Here is a 22,438-nt window from a genome sequence, read left to right as displayed (position 1 = left end):
CTTAAGTCTGGCAAGAGAAGAATTCAGACAAGATTAGAAATGTAGTAACCACTAAAAAAGTTTATTAGGGGGGCTGGGAATATGGCCTAGTGGCAAGAATGCTTGCCTCATATTCATGAAACCCTGGGTTCAATTCCCCAGCACAACATATATAGAAAATGGCCAGAAGTGGCTCAAGTGGCTGAGTGCTAGCCTTGAGCAAAAAGAAGCCAGGGACAGTACTCAGGCCCTGAGTCCAAGGCCCAGGACTGGCAAAAAAAAAAAAGTTTATTAGGAAAGGAATATATTTTCAATAGATTAAATGCAGGTCATCTCTGGGGTTAGAGTGACTACACAATTCTAAACTAATGACATAAAAACTGAGAAGCAAAAATAAAGGAATATAAATTGAAGTACTTAGAGAATCAAAAACTGTAAACACTGGAATAAGGGGATTTTTTTTTCGTCGGTTCTGGGACTTGAACTCAGGGCCTGGGTTCTGTTCCTGAGCCTCTCTGTGCTCAAGGCTAGCACTCTCCCACTTGAGCCACAGCACCACTTCTGGCTTTTTCTGCTTATGTGGTACTGAGGAATGGAACCCTGGATTTCATGCATGCTAGGCAAGCACTCTACCCTAAGCCACATTCCCAGCCCAATAGGGCAACTTTTGTTGATATTTTTTTATCAATTTGTGAGCACTTATGCTTGAAGCTTGTGACACTGATATTCAACTAAACTTTGTTAATGACACTGCAGGATCTGGTTAAGTTGGATTAGGTTGCATATCCAGTAGGAAAGCAAAGGTCCCTTAACCATCATTCCCCACAATGAAGGAATAAGGGAGCATCTCCAGTGGGCCTGGGAAGAATGTCTTGATGTATGTTCAGGGACTTCTCTTCAGGAAGGAGTGTTTCAGGAGTTGGAGAGCAGAAGGTCGCTCATGTTGATCCCTAAGAAGTGGAAAACATGTTAGGAGCAGTCATGTGACTGCAGTAAGATCTACTTGTTTTAAATGAAGATCTCATAGATGAAGTAAAACAGGTAGCAATACCTAGATTGAATCCCAACTTATTTTCTCCATGTAATCTAAAGTAAGTGACTCAAACTTCCTTCATTAGAAAAAAAAAAAGGCTAACAAAAATACCTGACTCATTTGAGAGAATGACACTAAAAAACACATGGCAACTGTAATTATAAAGTAGGCCCTACTTTTCCATGGCATTTTGGTTCAACTGGCAGTGGAATTTTTTTTTTTTTTTTTTTTTGCCAGTCCTGGGCCTTGGACTCAGGGCCTGAGCACTGTCCCTGGCTTCTTTTTGCTCAAGGCTAGCACTCTGCCACTTGAGCCACAGCGCCACTTCTGGCCGTTTTCTGTATATGTGGTGCCGGGGAATCGAACCCAGGGCCTCATGTATATGAGGCAAGCTCTCTTGCCACTAGGCCATATCCCCAGCCCTGGCAGTGGAATTTATACACATTTAAAATTCACACTTTGGGCTGGGAAGTGGCAAGAGTGCTTGTATCCTATACGTGAAGCCCTGGGTTTTATTCCTCAGTACCACATATATAGAAAATGGCAGAAGTGGCATTGTGACTCAAGTGGCAGCGTGCTAGCCTTGAGCAAAAAGAAGTCAGGGACAGTGCTCAGGCCCTGAGTTCAAGCCCCAGGACTGGCAAAAAGGAAAAAGCCCGAAGTGGTACTGTGATTCAAGTGGTATAGTGCTAACCTTGAGCAAAAAGAAGCCAGGGCAGTGCTTAGGCCTTGAGTTCCAGCCCCAGGACTGGCAAAGTAATAATAATAATCCCACATTGGACACTCTTAGATATTTGTGCTATTTCTTTTTTCTTCAGGAGAGTAAAGAATTTAGAAATATATGTTTGTTAACTGAGAAAACCATCAATAGCTTTTGAGTCCTGTTCCAGAGGCATTCTTTTAATTATCTTTTGGTAATTTAGGAAGCAAAATGACTTTTTCCAGGTGAAAATAGAAAATCCTTTAAAACATTATTTTGTTTGTTTTTTGTCCCAGGCCTGGAGCTTGAACTCAGGACCTTAGCACTGTCCCTGAGCTTCTTTTGCCCAAGGTTAGCACTCTACCACCTGAGCCACAGCACCACTTCCAGCTTTTTCTGTTTACATGTTACTGATGATTCATACCCAGGGCTTCATGTTCCCAGCCTAAACATATATATATATATATATATATATATATATATATATATATTTTTTTTTTTTTTTTTTTTTTTTTTTTTTTTTGCCAGTCCTGGGCCTTGCACTCAGGGCCTGAGCACTGTCCCTGGCTTCTTTTTGCTTAAGGCTAACACTCTGCCACTTGAGTCACAGCGCCACTTCTGGTCATTTTCTGTATATGTGGTGCTGGGGAATCGAACCCAGGGCTTCAAGTATACGAGGCAAGCGCTCTTGCCACTAGGCCATATCCCCAGCCCCTAAACATATTTTTTTAATATAGCATTTCAAAAATATTTTAATCTCTATCTAGAAACCCTTTTACCTACTTTCAAAATATGCAGAAATCTGGGCTGGGAATATGGCCTAGAGGCAAGAGTGCTTGACTCCTATACATGAAGCCCTGGGTTCGATTCCCCAGCACCACATATATAGAAAGCAGCCAGAAGTGGCGCTGTGGCTCAAGTGGCAGAGTGCTAGCCTTGAGCAAAAAGAAAGCCAGGGACAATGCTCAGGCCCTGAGTCCAAGGCCCAGGACTGGCAAATAAATAAATAAATAAATAAATAAATAAAGCAGAAATCTTTCTTCAAAAATCCGTCCTTTGGGGCTGGGAATGTGGCTTAGTGTAGAGTGCTTGCCTAGCATGCATGAAAACCTGGGTTCAATTCCTCAGTACCACATAAACAAAAAGCCAGAAGTGCTGCTGTGGCCCAAGTGGCAGAGTGCTAGCCTTGAGCAAAAAGAAGCCAAGGACAGTGCTCAGGCCCTGAGTCCAGGACTGGAGATATATGAATATATGGATATAGATATAGATATAGATATATCTTTCCCTTGCCATTTATTAGCCATATGGTCTCTGTTATTCCTGCCAAATGTCTCTAACATGTTCAAGTCTAGTGACCTTTTCTCTCTCAACATTTGTTATTTCCTAAATAACACTGGGCCAGTACTATATAGAAAGTTCCATCTTGAACTGAATGATAGTTAATGAGCTCATTCTCCTTTTTTCTATGGGACATATGGAATACTCATTTCCTATAACTGAAACTATCTCAGTTTAGACTTAAGAGAAACAATTCTTTTGATTCCCTCTTAAGGTAATCTTTTCTCTCCCTCTTCCTTCTTTAGTTACATCCTAAGTCTGCACTGTGCATGTTCTGTTTTCTTCCCCTATAAGCATTTTCAAAAACATTGTCATCAGCTCTCTGCTTTTTGACAACTAGTTGTTGACCTTAACCATGAATTTTTGGAAGTGGTGTTGGGGATTGAACCCAGGGTCTCATGCATGCAAAGCACATGTGCTACCATGTGCTACATGAGCTACAACTACAGCCATATAGTTTTAACTATGTACCTACAACCTTAATTGCCTTGCTGAGCTCCATTCAAGTAGATGCAAATGTCTCCTTAGACAAAGGAAGAGTGTTTCACTTCCTTCCTTTTTCTCTCTCATGACTTACTCCTATTATCCAGACTCAAAATCATAAAACCCTATCATCTTTCTCCACCATCAAGCACAAATTCAATTTTTTCTTCATGGCATTCTTTATACAAAAATCCTTTGAATGCCCTCCACTCTCTCCTTGCTTCTACAACAAAGCTAAATTCCTTGGCCTAACTTCTTAGAATGTTCAGGCTGCCCAAAGCATTAGCCCCATCCATGCTATTCTAACTGCTTTCCTAAGTTCTTTTTTGTTTGTTTGTTTTTGTTTTGCTCTTTTGCCAGTCCTGGGGCTTGAACTCAGGGCCTGAGCACTATCCCTGGCTTCTTTTTGCTCAAGGCTAGCACTCTAACACTTGAGCCACAGTGCTGCTTCCAGCTTTTTTCTATATATGTGGTGCTGAGGAATCGAACCCAGGGCTTCATGCATGCTAGGAAAGCACTTTACCACTAGGTCATATTTCTAGCCCCCAAGTTCTTTTTTTGTTCTTTCTTGTCTTGCTCCTGATCTTTACCTGATCCCTTCTATTTCTAAGTCTTTATAAGTATCTCATTTTGGGTGTTGGTGGCTCACACTTGTAACTCTAGGGATTGAGAATAAGAGGATAATGGTTTGAGGCTAGCCTGACAGAAAATTTTGTGAAACTCACACCTGGGGCAGTTGCATGTGGCTGTCATACCAAGCTGTATGGATAGCTGACAGGAGGATGGAGGATCCAGGCCAACTCCAAATGGAAAGGTCTCTGAACCTCTGTTTCCACAGAGAGAATTTAGACACAGTAGTATATGCCTGTCATCTTGGCAATGACAGGAAATCGAAAGTAGGTGGATCTTAGTTCTGGCATGTATGTGAGGAAAGGAGTGAAAGCTATTCTAAAAATAAGCAGCAGATAACAGGGCTAGAAGTGTGTTTCAGCCATATCACACTAACTTAACCCAAGTTCAACCCCAGTACCCAAAATGATAGCCTCACTCTTTAACTTCTAGCTATCCACACCTCTGAGGAATCTTGTTAGCTATATCAAATGAGACACTTCAGTCTATAGGGTCTTTGTTTTAGGAAGTATTTTAGGAGGCAATGCATGTGTGCACAGCATTGATTAAAGTGTGCTAGTATTCTCCCTAATGGATATTAACTGGAGAGTCTCCATTGTGTGTCCTATAGTCTGCTGAGCAATTTATACATGGAATTTCACTTAACTTGCATGACCCTGTTAATTTATACTAGTAGTGTGAGTCAGCTTTTGCTCAGTTTGTAAAGCAATAGTTCAAAGATGATCTATAAAAACTTCTGCTCTTTCTCTTTAAAACTTTCTCTGTGTGGGGCTGGGAATATGGCCTAGAGGCAAGAGTGCTTGCCTCCTACATATGAAGCTCTCGGTTCGATTTCCCAGCACCACATATATGGAAAACGGCCAGAAGGGGCGCTGTGGCTCAGGTGGCAGATTACTAGCCTTGAGCGGGAAGAAGCCAGGGATGGTGCTCAGGCCCTGAGTCCAAGGCCCAGGACTGGCCAAAAAAAAAAACAAAAAAACTACCTTTTTCTGTGTGTATACGGGTGTTATGACAACTTGAATGAAAATGAGACTAGCAAATGGATTCTAGCTGAAAGTCAATAGCAGGTAACTGTTACACTCAGAAAAGCAACTACAGTCATTGTAGAGCTAAAACAAACCTCTACACCTAGTATTGGTCCATAAGAGAATGCCAGTGCCATTGCATCCCTGCCACAGAATTTATCTGGGAGACTGAGTAGCTCTGTGCCTGGTGCTCTGTCCATAAAATCTACACTGAAACACCCAAGATGTGGCAGCATCTAGAGATTCTCACAACTCCCCTCCCTGCTGGAGGGGATGTAGAAATGTGTTTCCACCTTGGCCTATGTATTTATCCTGAAATCAACCAGGAGTGCATACCCATGTGCTGGAAGAATGAAATAGAGACCAAAAGAGAGGCACATTTCTTGGCAGACAGTGAGCCCTGTGGTTTCTTCCATTCATGCAGAAAGGCAAAGTAAAACCTCTTGGAGTTGAAGGTTGCCTTATGTATGTTGTATAGGCTGGGCTATAGAGTTTTTCCATGTAAGGATATGAAAATACCCTACAGCCAAAGACAAGAAATTGAGTTTGAGTATTAAGAATTACTATCCTCATTAGGTGGGTAGATTTTTAGGATGCTCTGCCCTATCCTAGAATAATGAGTAAGCTCCAGGACTCACTCTTTTGCTTTCCTACAACATACACACACACACACACACACACACACACACACACACACACACACACTTTAATCATAACTATCTCTCTGCTTATATGCTTTATTTATTATCTTATTTTGCAGTGCTAGGGAACATGCCAGGGAAAGTATTCAAAAGCTGAGCTACACACTCAACCTTGTTATTTATATTTTTTTTAATTTAATTTTTTTTTTTTACCAGTTCTGGGCCTTGGACTCAGGGCCTGAGCACTGTCCCTGGCTTCTTTCTGTTCAAGGCTAGCACTCTACCACTTGAGCCACAGCAGCACTTCTGGCCTTTTCTGTTTATGTGGTGCTAAGTAATCGAACCCAGGGCTTCATGCATGGTAGGCAAGCACTCTACTGCTAAGCCATATTCCCAGTTCCACTTGTTTTATTTTTTTATTAAGAATTTATGTGACTAAAATAGTACCTAGCTAAAAATTTGGGAAACACACTACTAGTTAATCTCATAGTCCCTATACCTATCACGTTTTATGTGGAAGTTTATTCCCGTAGATAATGACAGAGAATAAAAAGGAGAAACAGGCTGTTTATTAGGGCCTTTCTGCTTCCAAAATACTCTAGTACTTGGTGCTTGGGATTTATTCTTTTTATTCAAAATATTTTCCATTCCTTTAAATGGAAAGCAATATCACTTCATGGAAAGTGTTCCATTGGTGAATAACTGAATCTTTAGGATATTTTGCAAAGCCATTGATTTTGGAAATGATTGTCAGGACCTTATAAGGCATTTAATTGGAGCACTCTCTACTTGAAATGGTGCCTTCTTACACCCTGATACAATAATGAACACAACTATCCAATATGGTTAGTGTGATTACTTTCAGCACAACTCACTCCTTACTTGATTTCCTTACTGAAATAGAGACTTTAATAGGCCACGGATTACAAGGGGTAGTACCAGCTTCTTGTAATCTTTGGGCATTTATTCTCTTCCTACTTTGTTTCTTACCTGGTCAGGCACATGCGCACGAAGTCTGCTGCATGTTGGGAGAAGTGGTCTGGTAGGGGAGGCATGAGCCCTCTGTGGGCTCCAATGTAAAACATGGCTGCCATCCTATCCATGGAAGCTAATGGAGGCTTTCCTGTGGCCATCTCAAATACAGTGCAGCCAATGCTCCAGATATCTGATTTCCTTCCATAGCCAGACTCGTTGATGACTTCTGGGGCCATCCAATATGGTGTCCCATGCATGGACTTTAGCATGTCACTGTGGGTGCCATTTAAGCCTGCCCAAGCCAAACGCTTGGCACAGCCAAAATCAATCAGCTTTATTATTCCAGTTGGCATGAGCATAACATTATTTCCTTTGATATCTCGATGTACCACACAGTTTTCATGCAGATAAGCAACACCTTGAAGGATTTGTTTTGTATACTTACAGAACACCATCTCAGGCAAAGGCCCAAAACGGTTTATAATACTAGAGATTGAGCCTCCAGGAACAAACTCCATGAAAATGCTTACAGTGTTCTCTTCCAAGCATGTGCCCAAATAGGCTACAATGTTGACATGTTTCAGTGCTTTAAGCAAATCTACTTCTTCCTGTAATTTCCGATATTCTTTTTCAGTAGCCAATTTATCAGAAGTATCCAAAGTCACTTGTTTTACAGCTATTAGCTGCCCTTGGCTAGTGAGACCACAGTATACCTAGAAATGAAACAATACCTTATTACTAAATTTAAGTTACATAATGATATGTTCACAGACTTCTGCATGTGACATTTGATGTTCCCTTTTCCTCCTACACACTTATCTTTCTCTAAGTTGATCCATTCCCACTTAAATGCACCAACATATTTAGGAAGTTCTGTTTTTCACTGGAGCCAAGATGGGAATGAGTAAGCCGCATGATGAATAAATATCATATTGACTTATAATCAAGGAGGTTAGATTGACTAGTATTCTGGTTTCACCATTCTTCAGTCATATATTTTGGAGTACATTGTATAATCTTTGTTACTTATTTTTTTCTCATCTGTAAAACTGAGGTAACAATATTTGCCTCATAGATTTCTCTGGCTACAGATGGTAGCTTGGGAAAAACATCTCACCAAATAAATGAATTCAGTCTAGGTCAGATCTAAAGCTCCCTGAAGAAAGAGGGAGGTGGGTCATGGTCAGCCTCCTTATGATGTGATCTCAGTGGTTTTATGTCTTCCCACTTTCTCAGTGAAATGTTCCCCCCAGAAAGTATATGGACCTTAATTGGAGGTCAGTTTTTTTTCTTTCCCAGATTATATAAATACTTCTAGATTACCAAGATTTTAATTGGTCTTTTTCAATGTACTAAACACGAGGAACATCTTTGATTCTGCTTCCTTGCAATGATTCTCCCACCTCTCCAGTGACATGTGGAGCTACCAAAGGAAGAGAGTTCTTCCTCATGGGGTGTGAACCTGAAACAATGAGAATCTACAAATTCAATGACCATTGTGCCCACATGGAGCCTGAGAACAAGAGCCAGTCTTGGAGAAACCAGACCCTAATGACATGGTTAGGCCTTAAACCACCTGTTCCCAAAGCCAGATCATCTCCTTTCAGATGCATAAAGTAATAAACATCTCAGAACAATTTGGATTTTGTTACTCTGGCAGAAAGAGTAAGGGTATGGATAGAGGAAGCTTCAGGAGAATGATGAGAAGAAACAATGAGGAAGCAGGAGAGAGAACACTCATTTCAAGATTCCAGGTTAACTTACTGTGCCATAGGCTCCCTTTCCAAGGATCTCACCCTTGGTCCACAGGATATCTTCTTCATGCTTTAAACTGTTTTCAGAAAATGACTTCCTTTCAGTTGAGTTGGGAAACTCCTCCCTGTCATATATCGTGAATCCATTGTTATACCTCTGAGGAAAACAGACAAAAAGATCACCACAGAACTCTTGAGTCATTGAGATGGATAGTATGATACTCTTCTTTTAAAGTGCACTGGTTCTTTGCTCACAAGTAACTTCTAGAAGCACAGTTTTGCCCAAATGATAGAGTAATACACTTTAGTTGTACGCTTCAGCCTTGTAGATTGCACCCATCTTAGCGTTACATTTTTCCTTGTATATTTTGTAGGAGGATTAATAACTGATAGCTTTTAAAGTGCCTGTCCACTCCCAACTCCGGACCAATTAAATGAAGCTAAATATGCAGCCCTACTAAATCATAGATTATACCACTCCCAGTTCACCTGCCACATCTTCCCAGCACCAACAGCCTCCAATCAGGGAACACCTTTGCCTTCTTTTTTTCTACTATAAATCTTCTCATTCCCCTGTCTGTCTTTGAGTCTTTGCCAAAATGGAAGTTGTGGTGGCTGACTCTTTTGTTATTCCTAGCTCTGAACAAATAGCCTTTCATTGCTCTTTATTCATTTCCACAAACACATACACAGAAGCATATACAAACAAGCATATGCAAACATACACTTTTATATACAAACACATTATTAACATATGTACAGATTCCTCTACCCACTCCCTCACACATCCATAACAAAGAATTTAAATGAGCATGACCAGCAAGCAATAAACCAAAGATCTACACTCCTGAAGACTCTTGCTTCACTAAGGAGAGCCATAGTCCAGCAGCAGCAGCAGCACTGGGAGCTGGCTTGGCCTGCCCACTCTTAAGCCCTAGACAGATTCATCTGAAGTTTACATATGAATGGAAAAGTGAAGGTCTCAGAAGTCAGAAAACAAATATCGATTTGAAGAACTTAGACCACTTTTTCCATCTGGGTAGTCAGGACCACATATGCTTTATTTTGACCCTTGGTACTAGAAATATTAAAAAAGAGTCATGGTGAAATCCTTCAAGAGCAAGACTTCTTGCATTCAAAGCTGTATTCTTCTTTCTCCTTTTCTCACATTTCTGTACAAACTGAAATTTAGGACTGCTTGGAAAAGAAATGTCACTCAAAGATATTGTTTGACTCTATGATTGTGAGTGGGAGTTATAGGATAATGTTTACTGGCTTGTTGAATTTGAAACAGCTCCTTCAATTTAAAATGGCAGGTTCATCTTGGTTATCTAGGCATGCACATGTATCTGTGTTCCACCACAGCCTAGAGGCTTTTCCAAATCACTGTATCCTCCCAGCTAACCAAGTTCACCATATTTAGAACAATGAAACTCCTCACTGTGCAGAAAGTGTGTTCCTGTCACTCACTAGCTGCATGATTTGGCGGGGGTGGGGGGTGGGGCAGGGATGTCAGGCCACTTATTGAGGCTCGGAGGCAGGAGGGAATGAAAATGTACTGAAGACTACAAACTGACGTCCTCAATGTGGCAGGCCCTTCCCAGACCCCTAGTCTCAAAAGCTAAATGATTTTTTTAAATCTCACTATCTTCATCTATAAAATAGGCACAAATTAGTACCCACTGTAGTTGTAGAGTTATTGTGAAGCATAAAATGAGATAATATAATGCCCATCACTTACATGTGTGAAACCTAGCTATGAGGATAACTATTTACTTTATGTATGTTTCTGTGCAACTATGTAAAATACTCTTTTTTTTTTCCCCTGAAGCTTCCTATGTTCTGTTCTTTATTTTGATGATACTGAGGCATTAACTCCAGGTTTTGCCCTTGTTAGGAAGGTGTTCTGCTGCTTGTACTATGTACATCCCCATCCCTTTTTGCTTTATTTTGTGTGTGTGTTTTCTAACTTCTATTCACGTACACCACATATGTATATAATGTATCTCAATCAACTTTACCTTCTATTCTTAAATAATTATTCTTGATCATGATGTAGTATGATATAACCTAGCTTCCTATTTAATAAATAACATTTCAGTTTTAAACTTATTTTTCTGTCTTTAAAATTTGAGAACAAGGGGTTGGGAATATGGCCCTGGGTTCGATTCCTCAGCACCCCATTAAAAAAAAAAAGCCAGAAGTGGTGCTGTGGCTCAAGTGGTAGAGTGCTAGCCGTGAGCAAAAGGGACAGTGCTCAGGCCCTGAGTTCAAGCCCCAGGACTAGCAATAAACAAAAAATACACTCTTATTTGAGCTAGCAGATGTCCGCTTGGTGACTAGAATGGAAAAACAATTTTGAGAACAAACACTGGGTGCTTGGTGGTTCACAGATGTAATCTTAGCTACTCTGGAGGCTGAGATCTGAGGATTGCAGTCCAAAGCTAGCCCAAGTAGGAAAGTCCATGCAACTTTTATCTCCAATTAACCACCAAAAAGCCTGAAATGGAGCTGTGGCTCAAGTGGTAGAATGTTGGCCTTGAGAGAAAAAAGGAGGTGGAGGAGGAGGAAGGGGGGGGGAGGGGGAGGGGAGGGGGAGGGTTAGGGGGGAGAGAAAGAGAGAGAAAGAGAAAGAGAGAAAGAGTGAACCCAAGGAGAGTGTCCAGGACCAGCCCCCCAAATTATTTTTTGAGAACTAGATAGGCACCAGTGGTTCACATCTACAATCCTAGTTATTCAGAAGGCTGAGACTGTTGAGATCATGATTCAAGGAAAGCCTGGCAGGCAAAAGCTAAAAATAAATAAATAAATAAAAATAAACACACAAGGGCTGGGGATATGGCCTAGGGGCAAGAGTGCTTGCCTCGTATACATGAGGCCCTGGGTTCAATTCCCGAGCACCACATATACAGAAAGTGGCCAGAAGTGGCGCTGTGGCTCAAGTGGCAGAGGGCTAGCCTTGAGCAAAAAGAAGCCAGGGACAGTGCTCAGGCCCTGAGTCCAAGGCCCAGGACTGGCCAAAATAAATAAATAAATAAATAAATAATAAACACACAAGGGCTGGGGATATGGCCTAGGGGCAAGAGTGCTTGCCTCGTATACATGAAGGCCTGGGTTCAATTCCCCAGCACCACATATATACAAAAAGCCAGAAGTGGTGCTGTGGCTCAAGTGGAAGAGTGCTAGCCTTGAACAAAAAGAAGCCAGGGACAGTGCTCAGGCCCTGAGTCCAAGGCTCCAGAACTGGCAAAAAGCAAAACAAAACAAAACAAAACAAAAAAAAAAAACACCTCAATGTAGACCTAGACAGTGGTGACTGCCTCTTATCCTTGCTCAGAGGAAAGTCTAACGTAAGTGGATCATACCTGGCATACCCCCAGGAAAGGAGACCCTATCTCAAAAATAATGAGCAAACTGCACCAGTGGCTCAGACCTGTAATTTTAGCTATTTGAAAGGCTGCTCAGGATCACAGTTTGAAGTTAGTCCAGGCAGAAAAGTTCACTAGACTTTTCCTCCAAAATAACCAAAAAGCAGGGCTGGAGATGTGGCTCAAGTGATAAAGTACCAGTGATAGAGCACTAGTCTAGCAAGCCTTGAGGCTCTGAGTTCAAACTCCAGTGCAACCAAAAAAAAGTTAAATTTGAGAAGAGGAAACTCACAAACTTCAGGGAAAACTGAAACTAAGCCCAGATACCCGTTGATAGTCTTTGTACCCACTCTAGTCTCACAACCATGCTACACAAAATGCTTTTTTTTTTTTTGCAAGACTTGCTTATCCTTTCTTGAGAATAACAGCTAAGTCTTATACATCACCATTTCCTAGTTTCAATCCAGGGTCAGAAACGCAGTGGGCATTTTGGTAATATTTTCATGCATTGAACCACCTGACAAAAATAATCAGATGTAGGAATTCTCTGAGAAATGCGACTTTCTTGTTTAAAGAAGAATGAAATAGGCTGGAACTTATTTCCATCTCATTCAATGCCTAGAACAATACTTTAATTGTAACTTTTCTTTGCTAGCTATTGAAAATGATCTGTTCTCGACTGAAAACTATCACTCAATAAAATATTGGCATTTAAATAATTTTGTTATATGAATTTACCCTAGATTATCTCAATGCTAAATCTCAGAAATAAGGCAGCCTAGCCAGTGCCAGTGGCTCATGCCTATAATCCTAGTTAATCTAGAGGCTGATATCTGAGGATCGCAATTCAAAGCCAGCCCAAGCAGGAAAGTCTTTTTTTTTTTTTTTTTTTGCCTGTCCTGGGGCTTGAACTCAGGGCCTGAGCACTGTCCCTGGCATCTTTTTGCTCAAGACTAGCACTCTGCCACTTGAGCCACAGCACCACTTCTGGCCATTTTCTATATATGTGGTGCTGGGGAATCGAACCCAGGGCTTCATGTATGTGAGGCAAGCACTCTTGCCACTAGGCCATATTCCCAGCTATCAGAAAACTGGAAGTGACACTGTGGCTCAAAGTGGTAGAGCACCAGCCTTGAGCTGAAGAGCTCAGGGACAGAGCACAAGCCCAGAGTTCAAATTCCATAACAAACAAATAAGAAAGAAAAAAGAAAAGAAAGGAAAGGAAAATGAAAATAACAGAAATAAGGTAGCCTAGTAAAGTAATCTTAGCCTGGAAGTGAAGAGACCTGCATTCCAACCTTGCAACCAAACAATGAGACCTTGAAGAAACTACTTAATTACTTAGGGTTTATGATTCCTCATTTGAAAATAAAGGATTTGAACCAATTGTCTCTAAGGTCCCTTTTGCCTGAGTCTCTGACTTTCATTATACCAACCTGTAATTTGACATTTGTTGTCTCTCTGCCCAATTCCTTGGTAGTATTTTCTCTCCTGTTGAGGACAAGATTTAAGCTTTCAGAATCTGTTTCATTTGCCATTATTTGGCAAGAGCTGTTATCTTTCTCATCAAGAGCTAATAGTTCTGCAGCCAGACAACCTAACAATTCATCTGTCAATGCTTCGTTATTTAATGAATCTAGAATTTCTGGGGAAATAGAGCTTTCCTCATTTAAAGCTTTTCCAAATGTTTGATATGTGATCGATTTATGTGATAAACTATCATCATCAAAAGAATGTGCCCAGTGTGGATATGTTTGGGAAGACATCTTTTTAGGTGTTTTAGGCTTATCTGAAACACTCTCAAATTCTAGATAATTCATTAACATTTGGCTGGCATTTATTTTCTCAAGAGGTGCTGCATTCTGCTTTTCCTGCAGTATGTGCTTGCTAGAACTCTTGTCACTGGGCACAGCCCAGCTGTCTTCTGAAAGGACAACAGGGATCTGGTGATGGAGCTCTTCAAGTTCCTGCAGATCTCTGAGACTTGTGGTAAGTATTTGATTGTTAGAAATGTCTCCATCCACAAACTCTTCCATCGAGATCTCTTCAACAACAGATAAATCTGACATAGGAAGGAATTCATTCTGCTTAGGACCCTTCTCAGAAACCTGGGCCAAATTCATCGACTGAACTTCATCTTGGATAGACAGAAAGTCATTTCCTGATGATTTCATATGCCAATCTCCTTCTGGAATACCATTTTCAACATTTTCTAAGTTGCTACCTATGGCTTTGCAACCTTTCCCTTTAGGAATTAAACCTTTGTGCTTTTGTTTAAGGGCAAGTGAAGGCTTTGGAGGTTTAATATGTGGTCTTTTCTGAGAAAGTCTGGTTCTGTTATTGCTGCTTCGTTCACTGTGTGAAGATCGACATTTGTTGGTGATACACCTGCCTGATGGAGCAGAACAGATCTCATGCCTTTCTGCCTCCCGCATATGACAATAAACAGGAGTCCCAAACATTTCATAGATTCCAGGTCCATTCGAAATTGAATTGATTTCTTTGAACATGTCACTATACTTAAGATCCAAGTAATGTAATCTGGGCTCTGTTGGTGGAACAGAGAGAGGAACACATGTTTTTTTTATTCCTGGATTCTTACAGATGCATGGAAATGATTGCTTTTTTGATTTCTGTGTCCAGTAAGATAATTGCTTCTTTTCAATCTGTGGCATTTTCCTTTGATACTTGGATGATTGCCTGGCCCTGGGGTCAACAAGCTCCAAAGCAGGGAACACTTGAGTTTTTATGCTAGTTTTTTGCAGATTAGGCTTAATGGAAGTTTGAATGGATATCATGAAATTCTGCGGTGTCTTGTTACTTGTCTTGGCCTTTGAATCCAACTTACTTCTGTGGGTATTCATCTTAGGTTTGTTGTTTTCTTGGTGTGCAAGTATGTTGAAGCCATTGTTGTTTGGAAGAATAGTCTTTCTTTTCTGGAGGCTTGGTTTGGCTAGAGCTGGTTCCTTAGGCATTTCATCTCCAGGGAAAGTGATGTGGATAAGAGGCACTATCTCATTCATTTCTGGTTTGGTTGCTTCAGCTATTGATACTCTCGTGTTTGTTCTCATGTCTTGTTGACCTTCTGGGAGCTGTTCGTTGGGACTATCAGAAACCACACTGGACAAGCCTTTAAGTATAGTAAACTCTCCTAAAATATTCTCTGATTCCATTTTTTTGCCTTTAGACAAGGAATTGGTTTTTGAAAGGGTAGTATCATTTCTCGTCACTTTCTCCTCACCTGGAGTTACTTCAGAGTGCTGGGCGTCTTGGGGCTTGCTTGGGATAATATACATAATTTCTGAATCCTGCTCATCCTTTCCGGCTGATGAGTCCTCTTTCTTTCTCCATGACAGATGCAGAGAGTTCTGTTCTGTTTCTTTCATGTCACCATCATAGTATTCTGTATCCTGTTCCTTAACTGCAGGAATACCACCATTCTTAAAATGGTCATAGGTCACCAAAGACTTCCCTTTTTCAAAATGAGAGATTTCAGTTGTGTCCCATCCTTCTGTTTCCTTAGATTTCCAATTTTCATCCACCTCCAGGTGTTGTCGGTGATGGTTAGTCTTCCAAAAAGGACACATGTTTCTGGACCAAATGGAGCTATCAGAAGACCTGAGCATCTGATCCACCAGTCCCTTCAGTGAGGCTTTTTGCTCCTGGTTTGATGCAGTGAATTCACCCGAGTGACTAACAGGTTCTAAAGGGTTAGGTGCAGAGGATGTGAGCCTTGCTGTGTTTCTTTCTGTTTCTCTTGGAAACTTGTGGCTTTGGGGAATAGTGAGCACACCAGATCTCAAGGGCACAAGTGACAGTGGTGGCAGAGGAAACTAAAACGGAGAAAGAAAAGGTGAGACATGCACAAACATGGAAATACTGTATCACATTAACTGGCTTAAAGCCATGTGAAATTCTGTTTTCTTAAGGAAAACCTTTAAAACACAAAGCTACTTTAAAGACTATCATCTATCTATCTATTATCTATCTATCATCTATCTTATGGTGCTGGAGGTATGTCCCAGAGCCTGCCTTGTGCATGCTAGGCAAGCATTCTATCACTGAACTACATTACCAGCCTTTGGTTTGTTTTTTTCTTTGTTTTTGTTTTTTGCCATAAGGTCTCACTATACTAGTCCAGGCTAGTCTCTAACTTAAGACCCTTCCGTCTCTGCCTCTCCAGTGCTGGAATTACAAGAGTAAACAACCACATCTGACAAAAATCATACTTTTACAAACCAAAGTCTCAGGCTACAAGTGTAGCTCGTTGATACAGCAGGTGCTTAGCATGAGGCCCCAGAATCAATCCTCAGCACCAAAATATAAAAAACACATAACCAACTAAAATCCCATTTGTTGTTAAAAGCAGAATAAAACACTTAAATAAGAATGAAATTAGACATAACAACTCATAATTATCTGTTTTAAATGAAGGATCTATAATTTATATGTTAATTGTTTAAAGTGAGAAACATTTGTGTTTATCTCTTTTCCTGAGTTTTAAATGCAGAGGCTCAAGCTTGTTAGGCAAGTACTTCCCTAGGAAGCCATACCTCCACCTCTTTTAAGAGCTTGTTATTTTTGAGACAGGGTCTTGCTTTCTGCCCAAGCTTGATATGGCCCACCTATTTTAGGCTCCCTATCATCTATCATAGGTGGGATGACAAGCAAGTGCCACTACACCCAGCTATTGGTTGACAAGATGGTCTCATGTACACCTGGACTGGCCTTGAACCTCTCCCTATCTCAGCCTCTTGAGTAGCTAGGATTACAAGTCAACCATGGTACCTTGCTTCTACTTTTTTTTTTTTTTTTTTTACTTTTCATAGAATTGATTTAAAATTGTTGAAACCATCCAAAGAGCTGTTTACATTGCTGTTACAGATACAGCAATGGCAATACCACTATTGAAGAATGCAGTTTGCATCTGGAACAAAAATGTTCATCATCTTCTTCATTTATATGTGAAAATTAGCAGCCCTAATGTTTATTTTCAACGTTTTCTTTCCTTTTTTATTCTGCTTGCTTTTGGCAAAGTACTAGATTTGAACTCAGAGCCTTGCACTCTGCTAGACAGGTGATCTACCACTTGGGCCATACCTCCAACCCTTTTTGCTTACTTTTCAGATACTTTTTGCTTACTTTTCAGCTTAGGCTGGTCTTAGTCTATTGATCCTTCTCCCTGCACCTCTCACATATCTGGGATGGCAGTTGTGAACACCACACATGGCTTATTGCGATGAGACTACAACTTTTTGCCTAACCTATTCTCAATGGTGATGCTTCATATTCTGGCTTCTGGAGTAACTAGGATTACAAGAGTGTACCACTACACCTGACTCCCAACTGTTAGTTTTAAATTATTGTTGACCTCTAGAGGTCAGTGTAACCCAATGTATTACAATCAGCTCATTGCTCAAAATTATAAACCCTTTAGATCAATGTTTCTTTTCATTGTGGCCTATTCCCTGGCACACAGACTTAATATCTAATTATATCAGAATATTTATAGGCATGGATCATGCAGAGCAATTGAGAACTGTTAAGTTTAATTCGATTCTGTTGCCATCTATGAGTAAAGAGAGAGGAAAAGGAACCCAACTCTGACTCAGGCACGCAGGAGACTAGCCTGAATCATCTCTTCTGGATGACCTTTCTTATTTCTTAAAAATGATTAAGGAAATAAAGACAGATTTCCCAAGTGCTTAAATGTCTGTCTCATAATGCCCATTATTTTCAAGCCAATAAATTCCTTTTTAAAATACAGCAAAAATACTTGCTCAAAGGCTCATATGCTACACAAGGATCAGCGAGCTGAGGAAATGAAAAAAAAAAAAACAAAAAACTGCATGTATCTTCCAAAAAGCCTTACTATAAACTAGACAAAAAAAATCTTTCCATCAGTGGAGGCAGGGGGTAATGAACCTCGTTTCAACTGGGTGCCAGTAGCCCATACTTGTAATCCTCACTACAGGGGAGCTGAAGGTCAGAAGGATCATGGTTCAAGGCCAGCCTGAACAGAAAGTTCACGAGACTTCATCTCAACCAAGAAAAAGCTGATAAAGTGGCATGCTTATGATCCTAGGTACATAGGAAGTCTAGATAGACTAATCAGGGTCCAGGTATGCAAACACATACATGTGAGACCATATTCAAAATTAACAACAGCAAAAAGGCTAAGGGTATGGTTCAAGTGGTAGTGTGCCTGCAAGTACAAGCCCCCAAGCACAAGACCCTGAGTTCAACCCCTCATACTGCCAACAAAACTTTTTAAATTAAAAATTACCTAGTTTCGGCGGGCATCAGTGCTTATGCCTATAATCCTAGTTACTCAGGAAGCTGAGTTCTGAGGATATCTAATCCAAGCCAACCCACACAGGAAAGTCTATAAGACTCATTTCTAAAAAAAATAACTATACAAAAGCTGGATGTGGAGCTGCAGCTCAAGTGGAAGAGCATCAGCCTTGAGCAAAAAAGCTAAAGGTATAGCACCCAGTCTCTGAGTTGAAGCAGCAGCATCACATGTGTGCATGTACAGACACACACACACACACAGACACACACACACACAACCTAGTAATCTAGATATGTTCAAAACAGTCAACTGAAAATATCTCTGAGAGAGCTATTCACCTAGTTATGTAAAGAACTGAACCAGCCCAGAAAAGCAGCAGAAAGCTGTACATAATTTTTCCAAGAAGGATTTGGTACCCAATAAGCTATATGACTCACTGTTTTATCCAAGATGTAATTGCTGAGGATTTAGTTCTCAATTATTTGATGGAGTTTGTCTATAACAAATAAAGTTCTTAGATTATTTTTATTCTGGAGTGAAAATGGTAAAATTAAAAAAAAAAATCTTACCTCAGTTCTTCGGCTACTGTATTTCACATCAGAGGTAGAAAACTCTACAAGAAAAAGAAAATTAATAGTCTTAGTAGCACAGTGTTAGTTCAGAATTTGAGGATAAAAGACTGTTGCTGCTGAGGCTTAATAAAAAGTGTGGGAACAAAGTCTGTCCTTGTGTAATTCCTGAAGAGGTAGCTGACACAAAACCCAGCTCTTGCCACCAGGAGGAGGTGTTGTGTTATAAAGTGGTCCTTGCTTACCTGCGGTAGCTCTTTCCAAGGTTGCAGTTAGTAGTGGTCAAGAGGGGTCTGAAAACAAAAAATCAAAACTCCAGGGGGAAAAAAGACCACATAATAAGCTTTAAACTGGGTACTTGCTGAGTAATGTGCAGAAATCTCATACCCTGCTGAGAATCGTAGCAAATGCCTGTAATCTCAGTACTCTGAAGGATAAAACAGGATGGTAAATTCAAAGCCAGTCAGGCTACATAGTGAGTGTTTACTATGTAGAATATACTATGTAGGGAAATGGATGGATATAGAACAAATCACAGTATTTGAAGTAATCCAGGCTCAGAGAAAGAAACAGCACATATTTTCTCTTATATGTGAAAGCTAGATCTAAAATATAATTATGAATGATAACATATACAGGGCTCAATGCATATTTATACACAAACAGAATAAAAGAGGGTATCCTGAGGGGAAGAATCCAAAAGCATAACTCAGGAAATGGAAATACATTTTGAGGGGGATGGACAAAGAAGACACAGAATGGAGGGTGGAAGGATAAGCAAATGTAGTCTTTATATTCAATGTACATTATGTAGAAAATGAATGTATAACTTGCGGGTGGGGACAGGAGGTGTGGGAGGGGTTAGAGAATAAAGGAAGGAGTGACATTGACCAAGATATATAGTGCTCATAACTTGACTTATGGAATTGTAGCCTCTTTGTACAACTACTTAATAACAATAATAATAAAAGAAATGAAAAGAAACATAAAAAGGGAAGAAAGGAAGAGGAGAGAAGGAGAGGGGAGAGGAGAAGAAGGGAAGGGAAAGAAAATAATCTCCCACCTTCCTGCTCTGTCCTGTCCAGGACATGAACCATTCCTTTGTTCAGCATCCATGCTGTGGGTACCACCCATCCATTCATCACTTCATCTCTCTTGTCTATGCTGTCTGCTGAAGTGAGGTGGCAGCACTGTGTTCAGGAGCCCTCATGCAGAAGCCTAATGCTACATCATAGTAGCTGTATCACTCACCTCCCCTTACCTCATCATGTGCACCTTGGACCATGTCACACCATCACACCAAAAGAGGTGAGTACAGCATAACAGGATATTCAGAGAGACACAGAGAGAGACTATGTTCAAATATTTCCATTATACTATATTGTTAAAATTGTCCTATGTCATTATTGGTTATTGTTAATCTCTTTATGTACCTAATTTGTAAATTAAGCTTTTTCATAGATATACTTAGAAAAATGTGTGCATCTGTGAGTGAATGTGTGTGTGTGTGTGTGTGTGTGTGTGTGTAAATGGTCACTTACTGCTGGGAATGTGGCATAGTGGTAGAGTGCTTGCCTAGCGTGCACAAAGCCCTGGGTTCAATTCCTCAGCACCATATAAACAAACAGAAAAGGCCGGAAGTGGTACTGTAGCTTAAGAGGTAGAGTGCTAGCCTTGAGCAGAAAGAAGCCAGGGACAGGTGCTCATGCCCTGAGTCCAAGCCCCAGGACTGGCAAAAAAAGAAAAAGAAAAAGAAAGCCTGGATGTACAAGAGAGTGGACATATTCATGTTGAATTCTCTGCCAACAGTTGTTTGAAATAGTTAGGTTATGGGCTGGGGATATAGCCTAGTGGCAAGAGTGCCTGCCTCGGATACACGAGGCCCTAGGTTCGATTCCCCAGCACCACATATATGGAAAATGGCCAGGGGCGGCGCTGTGGCTCAGGTGGCAGAGTGCTGGCCTTGAGCGGGAAGAAGCCGGGGACAGTGCTCAGGCCCTGAGTCCAAGGCCCAGGACTGGCCAAAAAAAAAAAAAAAGAAATAGTTAGGTTATAAATCCTGAACTGGAGGTATGAGGAAGAAGAGGGTGGGATTTTTCCAAGTCATTATAAAAGTTAGAAGTTGTTCTCTTCTTACCAAAAAGTCAAAATGTTCCCCACAACTCTATTCCACTACAGCTTAGGGCTAAAGTCAATTTATTCAGGAGCCAAGATGGTCACATAAATGATGAAGCGATGAATTGAGATCATGTTCCTTGACTAGCACCATTACCCAGCTCAGTTAGGTCCAAACCAGATAATCAGCCAGCACTGCTAGAGCTCCCAAATAGCAAGAGAAGCCAGACATCTGAAGGTTTGTGACACTGCACTCCATGCATTTGTTTCTAAAGCTGTGAGTCTCCAATAAAATATGTGAAGAGGTCTCCTCAGCCATGGGGTACCATTTTGAAGTTTCACTTAAAGAGAAATTAATTTCTCTAAGGTATTATGGGTAGAGAAGCCAATCTCAGATGAAGAATAGCCACCTAAAAAGAAGATACCCATGGGATTAGGCACTGGCATTCACCACAGCCTCTCCCTACCAATTTCAGGCTTCTCCCTACCAATTTCATAGGCATTTATTCAACAAATACTTATTAAGGGCCTCCTGAGTGGCCAACACTGTCCTAAAAGATGAAAATATATAGCTTTGAACAAGAAAGACAAAAATCTTCATTCTCATGGGGATCACATTCTCCAATTTGAGATTTTCTGTTGAAAACATACTAGAAATAAATCTAGAAATATGAGCAAATATAACTTGTGGTTGGATACTTATGAATAATTCCTGAGTTTAGTATTTTCTGGTGTTGTCATAGTTCTTGGATAGATACTATTCAGTGTTGGTATGATGGTTAATGTTTACTGTCAATTAGATTGGACTGAGAGCTATGTAAGAGCTTAGTAAGGTACACTCCTGGGAGTGTGTATAAGGGAATATCAAGGGACAGTTGACATGTGGGACAGTAACTGAGGGAGAAGGACCTGCTCTGAATATGGGTGTGAAAGACACATGCTATAGGCCAGGGAACATGTAGGATAATAAGGGGAAAAGAAGGAAAAGGAAGAAAACAATTAGCATGAGCATTCTTTCACTCTCACCCTCTTTCTCTCTCCTTCTCCCTCCTTCTTTCCTTTTATCTCTCCTTACTTCCCCCTTGCTCCCTCTCTGCCTCCTATTCTTGCTCTTTTCTTCCTTTCTCCCTTCCTCCTTTCCTTCCTTTTTCTCTTTCTCCCTTCCTCTCTTCTTCTCTCCTCCCTGTTCGTCCACCCCTCCCCCACTTTCTAGTCACCATAATGTGAGTTTCACTACTCTGCCACCATGGCAGGGAGATCTGCCATGATGGACCACTGAAACTATGAGCTAAAATAATTTTTTCCTTCTTATAAAGTTTTCCACCAGTATTTATCACAGCAACAGAAAGCTAACATCCAGTGCAGTTGGGTAGAAAGATTCTTCTCTGAGATTTCTGGTGGGAACAAAGAGATCTTTCTGCTAGGTTAAGTTGAAAGTATGAGTGAAAAAACCTTTAAAAATGTGTACAGTTCCACTACACTCTCTCAAACCTGGGGAACCTTGTCCTCCAGATCTGCCAATTTATCTTCTTG

At 40.6% G+C, this 22,438-nt stretch overlaps 1 protein-coding gene across 2 annotated transcripts in view; it reads right to left on the bottom strand.

Annotated features, from left to right (window-relative positions):
- Positions 1-593: 593 nt before the first annotated feature.
- Map3k19 (mitogen-activated protein kinase kinase kinase 19) overlaps positions 594-22,438 on the bottom strand; it is a 56,249-nt gene continuing 34,404 nt past the window's right edge. For both annotated transcript variants that reach the window (XM_048345580.1, XM_048345581.1), the window contains 5 exons: positions 18,791-18,834; positions 13,363-15,759; positions 8,569-8,715; positions 6,820-7,517; positions 594-929 (listed from right to left, as the gene is read on the bottom strand). In XM_048345580.1, the coding sequence (XP_048201537.1) occupies positions 863-929; positions 6,820-7,517; positions 8,569-8,715; positions 13,363-15,759; positions 18,791-18,834 (3,353 nt within the window). In that variant the 3' untranslated portion in view covers positions 594-862. The remainder of the gene's footprint in view (positions 930-6,819; positions 7,518-8,568; positions 8,716-13,362; positions 15,760-18,790; positions 18,835-22,438) is intronic.

The sequence above is a fragment of the Perognathus longimembris genome, chromosome 4 (genome assembly GCF_023159225.1).
Source record: "Perognathus longimembris pacificus isolate PPM17 chromosome 4, ASM2315922v1, whole genome shotgun sequence".
Classification (NCBI taxonomy): domain Eukaryota; kingdom Metazoa; phylum Chordata; class Mammalia; order Rodentia; family Heteromyidae; genus Perognathus; species Perognathus longimembris.
The sequence above is the reverse complement of the archived record's forward strand: the minus strand, read 5'-3'. Positions and strand labels throughout refer to the sequence as shown.